Genomic DNA, 15,715 nt, shown 5'->3' on the forward strand with positions numbered 1-15,715 from the left:
GAGTTAGCCGGCCTGGGTCCTACGTGGCTCCGCCTCCAGCCCCACCGGCTGATCTTGGACCTGGTGGGGCCTCGGTTTCCTCATCTGTAAAATAGGATCCACACCTTTATTATTTATCTTCCAGGATAGGTGGAAATTTCTCATGAAATAAAAGGTAAGAATCATCCCCAGAAAATGTCTAAGCTCCGCCCTACGCCCCCTCTCCTTTTCTCCTTGTCCAGCGGCTGGTGGCTGCATCTCCTGCTCAGAAATTCTCTGCGCCTTCAAGGCACACCTGAACCCCCAAGATCGGGTGAGCCTCTGGGGTCTTTTGGGGAAAAGTGCTATACTCGGCGTATGCTGCCACCAAGTGGCGACGTCCCAGGCGCCCCTTTGAAAAATGTGGACAAGTTTGAGGCGAAGCTCAGGGCCGATCATGTAGGCTTCCCCACCTCCCTCAGGGTCTGCCTCTCATGTCTTGTCTTATCCCTCCCCCAACCCCCGCCAGCTGGGTACAACGCCCCTCATCATAGCGGCTCAGATGTGTCACACAGACCTGTGCCGCCTCCTCCTGCAGCAGGGGGCTGCCGTGGATGAGCAGGACCTGCAGGGCAGGTGAGCATCTGTCCTCCCAGCCAGGCAATTGTGCACCGTGTGACCTCGTGCAAGCCTCTTAACCTCTCTGGTTGGGGGGATCTAGTTGGCCTCCTCTGCCCACCCAGGCTGAGTGCTGAGGTGGGCTTGGGGCTCAGGATGTCCTCGCCCCCTCAGGAGCCCCCTCTCCTGCAGGACCGCCCTGATGTTGGCCTGTGAGGGGGCCAGCCCTGAAACAGTGGAGGTGCTGCTGCAGGCCGGGGCCCGGCCGGGCATCACCGACACGCTGGGCCAGGATGCTGCCCACTACGGCGCCCTGGCAGGGGACAAGCTCATCCTGCACCTCCTGCAGGAGGCGGCCCAGCGCCCCTCGCCACCCAGCGGTACGCAAGCCCTGCTTCTAAGCAGTTTCAGGCACCTTCCTCCATCTCCTTGGAGGCAGTTTCTTGTTACCCCTTTCTCGCATACCCGTTTCTTCCCTTTTCACTGCATTTTAGGAGGTTTCGTGGTTTCCCTGATTCTACTCAGGACAGTTTCCAGGATCCCCAGGGCTTTTAGAATAGTCTGGGGTTCCACTCGGCTCAGGTCATCCTTATTCTGGGATCTTTGCCTTTCTTAAAAATTGGCATCTCACTTGCCTCATCCTGGAGATGCCAAGGTTCTCTCTTGAGAGTTTCAAGGCCCCTCCTATCAGCATTCTGCCAAAGTGGTTGATTGTTACCTTAAAAGCTCTGATTCAGGAATCAGGAATCTCCTCCCCCTAAGTCCCCTGTAATAGAGTCCCTAAAACACAGCATCTGACCCTGCTTTTCTCTCTTCCCCCTCCCCCTAGAGGATGACTCAGGCGAGGCATCATCCCAGGTATGCATCTCCAGGCAGCGAGTGAGTCCCCCTCACACACACACTCCCTCCCCTCCCCTCGCCCCAGCTCCGTGGGGACAGAAGGAAGAGATTGACTCCTGCCCCAGGGTTGTGACCTGATTGGGAGGAATGCTGTCTTTAGAGTATGCTGCCACCAAGTGACAGCAAAAGGGAGCATAACTCACCTGCCTGGCCGAGAACACTGCGGGGGGTTGGGGCCAAAGCACGGGGCTGGATGGAGTGGTGAGGGGCCGAGATGGGCTGCTGGTGCAGCCACGGAAGGAGGCGGGCCTGGCCTCTCTCTCCCAGCTCTGTGGCTTCTCAACTCCACGGGAATAGAGAACTCGCAGGCCATCTGGTCTAGCTGAGGAAGTCCCAAGACATGGAGGAGGGCAGAGAGAAGGCGTAAGGCCTGGCCCTCTCCGGGGACATTGTCTCATCCCCTTTTGTGCAAGGATAAGCGAGGACCGAGAGAAGCAGGGACTTGCTTGGTTTTCCACAGGAAGTGAGGGCGGACTTGGGGCTGGCGGCTGGGTTGGTTTGGGTGGGAGGCTGGCACGTCCCACATGTGCCACCTCACTGCCTCCCACCAGAACTCCGTGTCCAGCCACGAAAAGCAGGGGGCTCCCAAGAAGCGCAGGGCACCTCAGCCCCCCGCCAGCGTCCCTGTGTCGGTGAGATGCCCTTGGGAGGATGGGGGCCACCAGGGGCAGGAATGGGGCGGGGGGAGCTCTGGCTCCTGTATGGGACAGGACAGCCCTCGAGCCTCATGTGAAGTAGGGGGTCCTGGGGTCGGGGGAGCAGGACGATCGCGATGCCTACGAGGAGATTGTGCGGCTGCGGCAGGAGAGGGGCCGCCTGCTCCAGAAGATCCGGGGCCTGGAGCAGCACCAGGAGCGGAGGAAGCAGGAGGTGAGGGGCAGCGGGGGCACGGGCCGGGGCGGGGTGCAGCTCTGGGGGAGCACGCCTACCTCCCCGCCCTCCTCTCCTCCCCCTCAGCCTGCTCCAGCCGCCTTGGCCTCACTGTTCCTCCAGCACACCGGCCGGTCCTGCCCCAGGGCCTTGGCACGGGCTGTGCCCTCTGCCTGGGCGGGTCTCCAGATGTCCCTACAGCTCCCTCCCTCACCTCTTCCTGGTCTTTGCTCAAAGACCACTTGTCAAAGATACATTCCCCGCCCACCTCATTTAAACTCGGAACACTCCTCCGCTCACCGCCCAGTTCCCCTCAGTCGTATGCAAAGCGCTTACGGCTTTCAGACCTGCCACATATTCACGTCCACCCAGTCGACTGTGAGCCCACAGCGGCGGGCACAGTGGATGGTGCCTGGCTCACAGTAGATGCTTGACAAGTATCTATAGGATGAACACATGTCTGAATGAGTGAGTGAATGAATGAATTAGTGGCCAATCGTGGCTCCCAATAAATACTTAGTAACGGGTGAGCGGCAGAGCCGGTCATCTGCGATGGGGATGTTGGGCCACTTAGCTGGAGGTGGGCCAGGGAGGCCCCCACCCCAGATCCAAGTCGTGCCCACCCTTCTCTCTTCAGCTGCCAGAGGTGGAGGCCAGCTCCCTTCACAGCCTGGAGAGACAGGTAGGTGGAAGGTCGGGGGAGAGCCCGCCCCTCAGCTGCCCAGTGTTTCTTCCTGGAGACCGGCTGAGCCACCGCCCTCCTCCAGGTGCAAGAGCTGCAGCAGCTGCTGGCAGAGAAGCAGGAGGAGAAGGAGAGTCTGGGACGGGAGGTGGAAAGTTTGCAGAGCCGGCTGTCTCTGCTGGAGGTGGGCTGGGTGGAGAGCGGGGGCGGGGCCTTGAAGCAGTTGCATGGCAACCACGCAGATACAGTCTCACGCATGCAAACACGTGCACCACAAACACGATCACAGATAATACACATGCACGTAATGGACGCTTGTCAAAATACGCAGTCACACACACGTACACAGAGATAGATAACCACAGTCATATACGTGTAAAAATAAACACACACCAGCCTACGGCCATGCCACCCTGAACAAGCCCGATCCTGTCTGATCTCGGAAGCTAAGCTGGGTCGGGCCTGGTTAGAACTTGGATGAGAGGCCGCCTAGGAAGACCAGGTGCTGTAGGTGTTAAACAAAATAAAATAAAATAAATAAACATGAAACAGGCACACACACCACAAACGTCCGTGAAAGCACAATCACACACACAGAAACATCACGAATATATAATTACACAAACATACACAGGCACACATACACACACTCAAAACACAACACGCACACACAGCAGTCACATGCAGAATCACTGTCACGGGAACTGACCCCTGAGAAACCAGGGCCACTGTGTGCAAGGGACACGCTCTGGGCACACACGTGCTCACCACAGACCCGCAAACCCTGGGCCATGCAGGCGCCCCCCAGCCCGTGCGTCCAGGCTGCGCACGCAGCCCGGTCACTGGGCAGTGGTCACCCCTCGGGCAGTGGTCACCCCTGGGGCAGTGGTCACCCCTGAGGCAGTGGTCACCCCTCGGGCAGTGGCCAAGCTGCTCACTGCCCTTCCCGGGAGACCAGCACTGTTCAGTTGCCTAGTAGCACTCGGTCAGAACCTGCGGGCCTAGCACAGCCAGTCCGGTGCTTGTGGGAGTTGGACAGACCCGTGAACACTTCTGGCCACCCTAGATTTCTGGGGGGGATGTGGGAGTGGGGAGCAGGATGCCAACCCAGACGTTGCCCCCCCCCCCGCCAGAACGAGCGGGAAAACACCAGCTACGACGTGGCCACCCTTCAGGACGAGGAGGGTGAGCTGCCCGACTTCCCAGGTGAGCTGCCACCTGTCCCCCCCATGCACCTCTGCCTGCCTGGCCCCTGGGGTCCTGGGAGACGGAGCCTTGGCCCACAGGCCTGCAGAGCGTTTGGAGCCGGGAGGAAGGTCGGCCCTCGCTTGTTATTTCTTCCTCCTTTCCCGGGGCCCCCAGGGTCTGACTCCCTCCCAGGGGCCGAGGCGTTGCTGTCCAAGCGGCTCAGCCCGTCGGCCCAGGACCTCTTGGCCTCACTGCGGGAACAAGTGGCCGCCCTCACCAGACAGAACCAGGAGCTGATGGAGAAGGTCCAGGTGGGGAAACTGAGGCCTGAGAGAGTGGGCTGGGGGAGGGCAGAGCTGAGGGGAGTTCTACCCGGGGGTCGGGATGGGCACGCGGCTGAGTCCGTGGGCAGGGAAGGTGGCAAGGCGGCCCCCTTCCCGCCCCACCCCCCAGGTCCTGGAGACCTTTGAGAAGGATGAGGCGGAGGCGAATGGTGTGGCTGAGCTCATCCCTCTGGCCCTCTACGACTCTCTCCGGGCCGAGCTAGAGCAGCTGCGCAGGCAGCACGCCGAGGCCGTGCGGGTGCTGGAACAGCAGGAAGCACCGGGGACCCCCAGAGACGAGAAGGCCGTCCCTGGGGAGTGCGAGGACGCAGGAGCCGTGACCAGCAGCAACGGGCTGACGGGAGCGGAGCCCGACGGCACCGTGGAAACCAGAGTCAGCGGAGCGGATGCTGCTGCTGAGGCCGCGGGGGACGTGGCCTCGGAAGCAGCACCCACGGGCGCTGAGGGCGCAGAAACCAAACCTGAGGCCGCCAAACCAGCGCCCGAAGGCGCCGAAGCCCTGGGAACAAAGGCGGGAGGGGCCGAGGCCACCGAAACAACAGCTCTGGGAGGAGGGAACCTGGAAATGGAGGCCACGGGCGCAGAGGCCACGGAAGCGGAGGCCACGGAGGCCACGGGCGCAGAGGCCACCAACACGAAAGCAGAAATGAAGGCCAACGGAGTGGGTGCTGTGCGGGGGGAACTCGCGGGCACAGAGACCACGGGGGTGGAGGCCACCATCCCGAGGGGCCCCAGTGGCCCCGTCCTACACCCTGGTGCTGCCGAGGTCTCGGAGAAGCTACAGACTGAGCTGGAGACCAGGATCCGCGGCTTGGAGGAGGCGCTCCGGCAGCGGGAGCGGGAGGCGGCCACCGAGCTGGAGGCCGCCCGTGGCAAGTGCGAGGCCGCGGAGGCTGAGGCTGGCCGGCTGCGGGCGCGGGTGCGTGAGGCCGGTGGGACAGGCTGCGGCGACACGGTCCAGCTGCGGGCTGCCCTGGAGCAGGCCCGGGAGGACCTCCGAGACCGGGACTCCCGCCTCCGGGAGCTCGAGGCCACCTCAGCGCGGCTGGATGAGGCCCGGGCGGGCCGGCTGCTGGCCGAGGAGGAGGCCCGGGGCCTGCGGGCGGAGCTGGCCCGGCGGGAGGAGGTGCGGCTGGAGCAGATCCGGGAGCTGGAGGTGCTACGGGAGCAGCTGGCCGCCGCCGCAGCTACTGGGGAACAGCAGCGGGCAGCGGCCGCCGAACTGGCCCAAGCGCGGGATGCAGCTGAGGCCCAGGCCGCCGAGCTGGCCGCAGCCTGCGAGGAGGCCCGGAAGGGCCTGGCGGAGCTGCGCGAGGCCTCCGAGGCGCTCCGCCAGTCGGCAGTGCCGGCCTCCGAGCATCACCGGCTGCAGGAGGAGGCCCTTGAGCTGCGGGGCCGGGCGGCCAGCCTGGAGCAGGAGGTGGTGGCCACGGGCAAGGAGGCCGCCCGGCTGCGGGCAGAGCTGGAGCGAGAGCGTGTGGGCAGCGTGGCCCGCTTGGAGCATGAGCGCATCGTGGGCGCACTGCAGGCCGACGTGGCCCGGCTGCAGGGCCAGCTGGAGGAGCTGGGACGCCGGCACGAGAAGACCAGCGCCGAGGTCTTCCAGGTGAGCATGGCTGGCGCCCACCGGGCACGCCCCGCAGCCACGCGGTCATCTGTTCTGACCCCGCAGCCGTGGGACCTTGCAATCCCGCAGGTTTCACTCCGACAGACACTTGACCCTGCCAGTGTTTCCAGGGAGCCTTTGACCCTGCGGCCATTCCGATCTCCTGGGTGTCTGCGCTTGGGTCTTCCTCTTTCAAACCTTCTGGCCGTTTGGACCCGATCATTTTTTCTAACAGTTAGCACTTTCTGCGATGTGTTTATAAAGTGTGTGTGTGTCCCAGAGTCATGGAGAAATCCTCGTACGTTTTCTTCTAGCGCATTTGTTGTTTTAATTTCACGGTCATTTTTACGTTTCGGCTCTAACCGTGTATATGGTGTGAGGCGGGGATCCATGTTCACTCAGTTGTTTTTGCAAGCAGTGAATTTGGGGTTTTGCCCCCGATGTTTTTACCTAATGTCCGTTTTCTCTGCTGGTCAGAATGACCCCATGGTTTTTTTCCAGTGGGCTCTTTTGAGGTGGTCATTTTACCTCACGATCATGATGCTTCTGGAGGAGGAGGTTATGTGCCAAGATTTCTGGCCTCGTTTGGAACCCAGTAGATTTTAATGCTGAGTTGTGGCTTTTTTTTCATTAAGGAATATTTATTTTGTCCCTGGTGTTAGACCTTTTGACTCCATCATTCTTCTTAAGTTAAAAAAAAAACAAACAACTGGTAACTGTTTCAACAGATGTGTGAAGAGGACGCTACCTTCATTACTTGTCAGGAAAGCCTTGTTCTCCCTTAGCTTCTGTTTGCTCGGCCACATAATGGACATGATGATAGTGCCCGTCCTCACACGGATATGGAGAGGTTTTCGTTTACATTAGTGACTTAGAAAAGTGAGGGTACAAGTGACCGATAACGGGAGCCAGAATGATTTTTCTAAGGACACCTCTTTCAAACCAGTTAAATGGTCGATGTTCTTCTTGGAGTTCACAGACCAACCTAAGTATGGCCGTCTTCTAAATTCTGTCTTCCTCACGATCACTGCTTTTTCGGGGAAATTTTACAAGTCTGATTTGATTTAGCAATCAATTTTTTTTTTTTTAATGGTTAATGTGTAGCCAGCCATTACCAACTGGAACATCCAATTGTTATCCGTTTTTCCCTGCAGTGGCTATTTTTCTGAAGTCCAGTGTTCCCCGCCAGGATCAACTTTTGCAAACCTAACATTGTGCCAGTCTTGACATTTTTGTGAAAATGCGGTCATCAGTTTTTGGACATCTGTTTGCTTTTCATCCAGATTCTTCTGTTTTTCTTTCATTTTGTAAGAAATCTACAAACCCTCAGCCACCGGCAGCGAAAAGAACGTTAGTGGTGATAATAATAATAACAACAACAATAGCAACAATAACGATCACATCACTAACTTGAATATAGCAAACACTGTGTGCCAGGCACTATTCTAAGCACATTTTGTGTATTTGCTCATTTTATCCTCACAACCACCCGAGGAAGTGGGGGCTGTTATTATGTTCATTTTACATATGAGGAAACTGAGGCACAGAGAGGTTCAGTCACTTGTCTGAGGCCACACAGCTAGCAAATCATAATGTTCTAGTGCGCAGAGGAATCCAGCACTTCCCTGAGTCAAACTCCTCGAGGACGAAATGAGCTTGAATGTCTTCAGACCAAAATAGAAGGTCAGAGGCACTTGGGGTCCCAGGCACCTTTGGGGCCCAAGTATCCTCAGGGTCACGCATGGGCTTGGGGCACAGGTGCAGCGGGAGGCGCTGTTTATGAAGAGTGAACGACACGCGGCCGAGGCCCAGCTGGCCACAGCAGAGCAGCGGCTGCGGGGGCTCCGTGCCGAGGCTGAGCAGGCTCGCCAGGCCCAGAGCCGCGCCCAGGAGGCCCTGGACAGGGCCAAGGAGAAGGACGAGAAGGTGGGTTCCCTTTTCCCATGCTCAGTCGGGGGGAAACTGGGGGTGTCCCAGCTGAAAGGGTTCTGGGAAATGAGCCCATTTTCCAGGTGGGAGTCTGAGGCACAGAGGAGGAAGGGGACAACTCAGACACACCTGCTGATTATAACCACAGTAACATTTGTCAGTCACTTACCACACGCCAGGCCCTGCGCTGTGCATTTAACACGGACTTAAACAGCTACTCCTCACGTCAGGTTCCAGTGAGATCCGTGCTTTTTTTATCCTCATTTGAGGAAACTGAGGCTCAGAGAGGTGAAGCCGCTTGCCCAAGGTCACAGAGCCATGCCATGCCATGCAGTGGTACTGCCAGGGTTCAAACCCAAGCTCCCAGTTGTTTTCTTGGATTAGGAGGGTAATGATGACAGAGGCCTCTGGTTATAGAGTCAGGCGTTTTTCACACACCATCGTGCTCTGTCTCCTTACAACCCTAAGAGCCAGAAAGCATTTTTCTCTCCATCTTCCGAATGAGCAAACTGAGGCTCAGAGAGGCAAAGCGAGTGGCTCAAAGTCACTAGACAGTAGTAGACAGTGGGTGCGGCCTGCCAAGCTCCAGGTGCGTTAGCTCAGAGTCACCCAGTCCTGACTTACTGTGTGACCGCAGACAAGTCGCCTGACCTCTCTGAGCCACAGTTTCCGCCTCTGTAAAGTGAAGATAAAATTGTAGTGGGGACTGTGGTTTATTTTTAGAAGTCCCTCCCCCGTCCCCCCCCCCATCTTGGCACTAGTGACATCAGGGCCAGGTCACTCCTAGGGGGCCGTCCTGGGCACCGTAGGGCATTGAGCGGCATCCCCGGCCCCACCTACTCGATGCCAGGAGGCCCCCCCACCCAGATACTGCCCAGTGTTCCCTGGGGGAAGAATGGCCTCTGGTTGAGAACCTCTGATCTGTAGGAATAATAATAAGCCCAGCATTTATCGAGTGCCTGCTGTTTGCCAGGTACATTTTAAACTTGATCGCTGTTCAGAGTCGCAATAAATGGTGAGAACCACGATTCTCCTTACTTTACAGATGTGGAAACAGGATCCGAGGGGTTAGGTCATCTTCCCTTCGGGAAAGGGATAGACAGGGCCCCAAACCCAGGGCCGCCCACCGGGCTTTCTGCCCTTCTGTTCCCTCAACGTCCCCTTTCCGGTGACTCCAAAGGGCCCTGTGCCACGACTGGCAAACTTACCGCAAAGGACCCGAGGGCAGTGTTTGTGGCTCAGCTCTGCCATCGCAGCCCGAGCCGGAGGTGGCGTGAACACAGACGGGCCGTGCGTGAAACGTGAATGCCATCTGCCCTTCACGTGTCATGGATTAGCGTCTCTCCTTTGACTTTTTGCCCCCGCCCCCACCGCGTAAAAGTGCGCAAAGCATCCTCGGCCCCGCGGGCCGGCGTTTGCTAACCGCGAGGATGTGGCCGATGTCGCAAGCCTGTCCTGCTTCTCTTACTGCTGCCCCCCGCCGTGGGCCCAGGGCGGCTGCTGACGCCCCCATCTCGCTGCAGATCACAGAGCTCTCCAAGGAGGTCGTCAGTCTTAAAGAGGCACTGAAGGGCCGGCCGGCAGCCCCGGGCAGCCCCGAGGTGGCGGCCCTCCGTGGCCAGGTGGCGGCTCTCCAGGAGCAGCTGGAGGTGAGAGCCACACTCACGGGGGACCGCAGGAGAGGGCTTTGGGAGGGCCGAGGGAGCCTGGGGTACATGTGGCAGGCATGGGAGGAAAATATTTCAATATTTTGGCAACCGGCACTGTCACACTGGTGCATGCCCTCAAAAGTGGGACTCGGGGTGCGAAGGGGGTGTTTGACATGTCTCAGGGGGTCCTGCTTTTCTGAGCCCCCCTCTCCCATATCTGCAGGAGGCTGCCAGGGACCACAGTGCAGTGGTGGCCTTGTATAGAAGCCACCTCCTGTACGCCATTCAGGTGAGTCACCCTTGGCTTTGGCTATGCCACCGGCTGCTCTCTGGGCCTCAGTTTCCCCACCTGTACAGTGGCGGGGTCACCCAGGCTTTCCCTATGCTCCCCCCCACCTCCAGGGCCAGATGGACGAAGACGTGCAACAGATTCTGAGCCAGATCCTACAGATGCAAAGGCTTCAGGCTCAGGGCCGCTGACCTGTGGGACACGCCCTTCCCCAGCCCTGCCAGGCCCCACGGGGGGACGGAGGGGGGTGCTGCTGGGGCTCCCCAGTGACCGTCATTACTTGGAGACCACCTGGGCCCCCTCCCGACTGTTCCCGGCTGTCTGCCCATCACTCTGGCCCTCACTGTGCACCCCCCCCACACACCGGATAACCTGTGAGTCTTCTGTGTCCCATCCTGTCACCAGACACCATCCCGGGAATAAAAACTCATAGAGCGGAGGACCAAAACGTGTGGCCTGGTTGCTGGGCTCTGGCAGCACGGTGGGCGGGGGAGGGGAGCCCCGAGCACGGCTTGGGTCAGGGTGAGTGGGGCGCTCACCCCTCCCCCACAAGCCTGGTCAACGCGATAGTTTACGAAGTCAAAATGGGCGGGTGCCAAAAAAGTCTTGATGAACAAAATAGCCAAATGCGAAGTGGACTCGGGAGCCAGCCGGCAATGTCACTGCTTTCCCCGACGCTGGCCGCTGGGAGTCTCCAGCCCCAGCCTCCCTGCCCCCGGGAGACTCGCCCGAAAGCCCCTGGGGCTTCCTGTCTCTTAGCAGCTGAGGGAGGCGAGGCGAGTGTGTCTGTGAACCCCCCAGTGTCCAGCCTGTTCCTGGGAGTTTCCCTGTGTGCCCCGGGCAGGCACCACGTGTAGCAGGGGCCCAGCCGGTCCCCGGGCATCCCCACAGCTCAGAACGTCCGCGTGGGTGGGGAGCCGCCTCCCAGGGGCCAGGTTTCTGTCCCTCTGTGTCCGGGGCTGTGCGGTGCAGCCGCTAAGTCTGCGTGACGTAGGGACGAGGCGTGACAGCCGCCTGGACGGACCAGAGGTGAAACCAGCTGGACGTTAGAGCCCCCTCCGCACTGCGGGACACGGACCCGGGCCCGTCAGCCACCGGGACCCGAGGGGCCCACAGGTCAGGGGGAGACTCCCGCAGAGGTGGCCGGTGACCGCCCGCCCGCCCCATTCTTCACTCCCTGCCACCGGCGGCTTTTCAGAAACCAAGAGACAGGCACAAGCCCAGGTCCCCACACCCCCGGGGCCTCTGTCCGACCGAAGGAGACCACGCTCTGTGTGGAACGTTGCTCCTGGTCTCCCACACTGGCCTTGGTCCCTAACGCCGCTCGCTCTCGGACCCTGTCCTGCCCGGAGCCCGGTGCCCTCCCTGTCTGGGCGCAGGACGCGAGTCCCCATGCGGGGAGTTCACCCGTCCGCGGCGTCATCTTCCCTGGCAACCAAGAAGGGGTCCAAGGACATGACCTTGACCTGGAGTGGGCCACGGCTGCCTTCTGGAGAGGGCAGCTGGACGCGTCCCCAGCCGGCAGGTCAGGTGGCCTCTGGGGCAGTGGCTGAGCCCACTCGGGGGTCCAGTGGAGACCGGCCCTGCTACTAAGCGGGGTCCCTCATCTGTCTGTCTTTTCTACTCCTCTTCCTCTAACTGCCCCGGAACTGGAAGGGGACCCGCAGGGACCCCGCCCGACACCCTGCAGCGCCTTTCAGCCACGCGGGATGGGTGAGTCCCGGGGCGTCTTCTGTCCCCTCCTTGTGGCCCATGGCGTTCCTCGTGGCTGGGGGCTTGCTACCGGGAAGCCACGGACTGAGGCACATCACCCCGGCTAAACGCTCCAACCTTGTCCGCTGTCTGTCCTAGCGCTCACGTCCCGACGGGCTCCGGACCCCGATACAGTCTCCCAAGAGAGCCTTCGTCGTTCAGAGTTGGGCCAGACTCGTGGGTCGGGGTTTCCCGGCCGTCGTTCCCAGCAAGGTGAGACCATCGAGGTCACCTCTCCCGTTTCCGTCCCGGGCAACTGACCTCACTCTGGACTTTTCTCAGACTATTCGCCTGACGTCTCCCTTTGACCTCACCTCTGTGGGAGTCACCGGAAACCCCTACTTCCTCTGCTCGAGAAGCCAACAGAGACAGCCTGCTGCAGTCCCCCGGGACTCAGGACCCGGGCTCCCCAGTCCCCCGCCCCCCCCCCCCCACCCCACAACTTTCACCCACCCTTCCAGGCGCTCTCCCCAGGGGACACTGCTTGCTACTGTCTTGTTACTGCTCCTCCCCATTCGGGGCCACCCTCCGTCTCCCATCCTCCTCCCCTTTGCCTGTGAATTGTCGGGACAGGCCACTCAGGAAAGAGAGGGCCTAGGTCCCACCCGCCACCACCAGGTGAGGCACTCGGAAGGGGAGGGCCAGGCGGCTTCTAGTTCTTACCCCGACCCTTAAGCTAGACCTCCGGTGCCAGGAGGGGCCCCCACGCTGCCTCTGACCCACGGATCCCTTTTTCCTCCGTCACATTCCCGCATTGGCCTGTCCGGTGAAGCGCCTTTCCTGCCACATTCTCCGGCCCGGTTAAGAAGGTCGCGACGAGAAACTGCGAAAGGACATTTCACTTGCGGTTGCGCTAAACGAGATCGGAACAAATACCGTGAAGTAAATCAATTTAAATGTTGGAAGTCAGCGGACGCAAAGCCTTTCTCTCTCCGCCAGGTAAGACGAGGTCTCTTGGACGACGGGCCTGCTGTGGACCTCGTGGGCAAGTTCTCCAAGATGAGAGCGAGATTCTGGGTTTCATCGAAATGATTTCCTGTGCTTTACGTTGTCTGAATCAGGTCCTCGCTCACACACACACACACACACCCCCAAACCTCCATAGTAGTAAAAACCAACTCTCGCTAATAATCATGTGAGCGTCTGGTTTGGGGCCTGCTGGACTCACGTGCCTTCTCCGGTCTGCTACGTTGGTGTAAAGAACCTCGTGGCCACACTTCTGCCAAAAACCTGGGTGCCTTGCGCAGGAATGAGTTCGTTAAGCTCGGCCTGACCTTTCCCCCAACCCGGCAGGATGTCACAGGGCTCCTGACCCACGGTTACATCCCTGCTGAGAAGGCTCAGACCCCAGGAAGGCCCGGGGAATCACTCTGATCCGCATAGCCGAAGAAGTTACAGACACCACGCTGGGCCAGTGAGCTGTAACACAGCCAGAATCCGAGAATCCAGCTGTGTCTTAACCGGCTCCCTGAGCCTTTTAGAAAATCAACCGATACAGACCCGAAGTCTGATGCGGGCCGGATGCGCCCGGCTCTGCGTTCTGTTGCCTGAGGCAGGCGGCCCGAGGCCTCTGAGGTGCTAATAACCGCACTGGGCAGAGGCATGAACTTTATCCGCCACATTCAGGGGACATCTCGAGGTGACCGGAGGCAATGCAAGCCTTTCAGGCCGGGAGGGCCGGACCTCGGTTGGCCTCATGGGGACTGGGGCACAAACCTGACACCTGTCCTTCCCGCCCCGGGGCGCCTCTGCCCCTTCTCCTGGGGATGAGAGAGCTACTGCCTTCTCCGTCTCCATCACGGCAGCTGAGGCGCAGGCTGCTCTGGAAATGGCGAGGAGAAACGCTGGATGTTTACGTCGTGACCCGCCCGCTGGGCCTGTCTCCAATGTTGACAGCTCTGTGACAGGAAGAGACGGCCAGCCCAAGGTGAGACACTGGGCTTTTCCCCTTGCTTGTGAGACTGGGTCTCAGATGATCGCTCATTCCTTCCTCTACGTTCCTGAGAGTCCCATCTCAGTCCTGAGCCTCCTTCTCTCCTCGGGGGACGCCATCCAAGTTTCCATGTCCCCCGAAAATGGGATTCGTTTGCTAGCCCTCTGATGCAAAGCTACCCGCCCTTCCTGAGGTGGCGGGGTCCCTGTGGGACATCCCTGCTCAGGGCAGACGATGAGTGCCAAGCCACTTAGAACGAGACTTAGGCCAGCCGTCCCCTACCCCTGCCAGCGCCGGTACCCCTTAGAATCAGAAGGCTGACGAGGCGCTCGACCCTTCTAGCAAAGCTCCCGAGGCAGGGACTGATTAAGCCCCGTCGGTCCCCGCCGATGCTCCGGTGCTGCCTGGGGAGGAGCGCCGCTGGGATACCGTGTCCTCCGGGACCGCGGGGCAATGAAGGGCACTGGTTCCCACCGTCGCCAGCCCCCGCGCCCTCTGCACCCGACGCCCGGGCACGCGGCGTTTCACCGCCCGAGACGCAAAGGATGCCGTTTCCTGCACGAGGCCGCATCGCGCTCGCACCTGCCTTTCCGCTCCGGAGTGGGAACATCCTGAGACCCGAGGGGCACTGCGCCTGGACCGCGCTTTCCCCGGGGTTGGGGATGGCCCCCTTCTTTCTAGGCGTGCCTCAGCCAAGGGCCTCAGAGACCTCAAACCTGAAGACGATGACCGCCGAGGGCAAGTCCGAGCAGCGTGGCGGCCGGCCTGAGCTCGGCTCCGTAGAAGCCCTCGACCTGCTCGGCGTCGGCTGCCTAGCACGCCCCCAGCCTGGGGTGGGGGGCCTCTGTCCCCGCCAGGTGTGCGGGCAGGGAGGGACCACGGGAGCTTTCGGCCCCCTCATCGCCCACCTTGTCTGGATGGCTCTCGGGACAGCCACCCTGTCGACCTCCCACCGGAAATGCCTCTGCCACCGCACGGCCCACCACCCAAGCTACGTGGGACGCCATTAAAGGGTACCTACCAAAGGCCCCCGGCCCCCCCCCCCCACGGAACCCCTGGTAACGTTCTCCCTTTAAGGCTTTCCAGCCCACGGCCCTTTAATCTCATGTCTTCCAGGCTTCTCCGTGCTCTGCAGAGATGCTGGCCATGCCAGAGTCTGACCACCCCCAGTTACCGAAACAACCAGCCCCCACCGCCGCCTCTGCCTCTGGGGCCTCAGGACAGGCGTCTCCCAGGGACAAGCAGTGACTGCAGCCCCGCTTCGAAGAAGTGACAGCATCTCAGCTTCGAAGAAGTGACAGGAGACACGGTCGTCCCTCGACATCTGCGTAAGTATAAGGGAATGAAATCCGAGGGGAGGAAGAAATAGGGACGAGACGTGACAGCCGCCCAGACTGACCAGAGGTGAAACCAGCTGGACGTCGGAGCCCGCTCCGTGCTGCGGGACACGGACCCGCCGGGACCCGAGGGGCCCACAGGTCAGGGGGAGACTCCCGCAGAGGTGGCCAGCGACCGCCCGCCCGCCCCGTTCTTCACTCCCTGCCACCAGCGGCTTTTCAGAAACCACGAGACGGGTACAAGCCCAGGTCCCCACACCCCCGGGGCCTCTGTCCGACCGAGGGAGGCCACGCTCTGTCTGGAGCGTTGCTCCTGGTCTCCCACGCTGGCCTTGGTCCCTGACGCCGCTCGCTCCTGACCCCTGTCCCGTCCGGAGCCCAGGGCCCTCCCCGACTGGGCGCAGGACTCAAGTCCCCACGCGGGGTTTGCCTGCCCCGTGCCACGGGATCGCATGGGCGTCTCCTGTGTGGGGGCCCGGGTCTGTGTCCCTGTCTGTGTCCCTTTCGCCCGAAGTTCGGTCCCTCTGTGTCTTTCCTCCTGTATTTGCCTCTTGGTCGCTCTCTTTTTTTCTGTCTCTATCTTTCCCTCTCTCTGTCTCTGTCTGTCTGTCTGTCTGTCTCTCTCTCTCTGTCTCCTTCTTAGGATCTCTTGTCTCAGTC

At 60.5% G+C, this 15,715-nt stretch overlaps 1 protein-coding gene and 1 pseudogene across 1 annotated transcript in view; both read left to right on the plus strand.

Annotated features, from left to right (window-relative positions):
* The window catches only part of ANKRD24 (ankyrin repeat domain 24), a 21,064-nt gene extending 10,745 nt beyond the window's left edge, over positions 1-10,319 (plus strand). The window contains exons 8-21 of the mRNA XM_023524283.1: positions 488-594; positions 769-956; positions 1,406-1,434; positions 2,028-2,108; positions 2,239-2,346; positions 2,984-3,028; positions 3,114-3,212; positions 4,162-4,234; positions 4,391-4,527; positions 4,670-6,166; positions 7,925-8,092; positions 9,619-9,744; positions 9,968-10,033; positions 10,147-10,319. Coding sequence (XP_023380051.1) covers positions 488-594; positions 769-956; positions 1,406-1,434; positions 2,028-2,108; positions 2,239-2,346; positions 2,984-3,028; positions 3,114-3,212; positions 4,162-4,234; positions 4,391-4,527; positions 4,670-6,166; positions 7,925-8,092; positions 9,619-9,744; positions 9,968-10,033; positions 10,147-10,224 — 2,802 coding nt within the window. The 3' untranslated portion in view covers positions 10,225-10,319. The remainder of the gene's footprint in view (positions 1-487; positions 595-768; positions 957-1,405; positions 1,435-2,027; positions 2,109-2,238; positions 2,347-2,983; positions 3,029-3,113; positions 3,213-4,161; positions 4,235-4,390; positions 4,528-4,669; positions 6,167-7,924; positions 8,093-9,618; positions 9,745-9,967; positions 10,034-10,146) is intronic.
* Positions 3,424-3,542, plus strand: LOC111732431 (annotated as a pseudogene).
* Positions 10,320-15,715: the final 5,396 nt, after the last annotated feature.

Source organism: Pteropus vampyrus, unplaced genomic scaffold, assembly GCF_000151845.1.
Source record: "Pteropus vampyrus isolate Shadow unplaced genomic scaffold, Pvam_2.0 Scaffold459, whole genome shotgun sequence".
NCBI classification, from domain to species: Eukaryota; Metazoa; Chordata; class Mammalia; order Chiroptera; family Pteropodidae; genus Pteropus; species Pteropus vampyrus.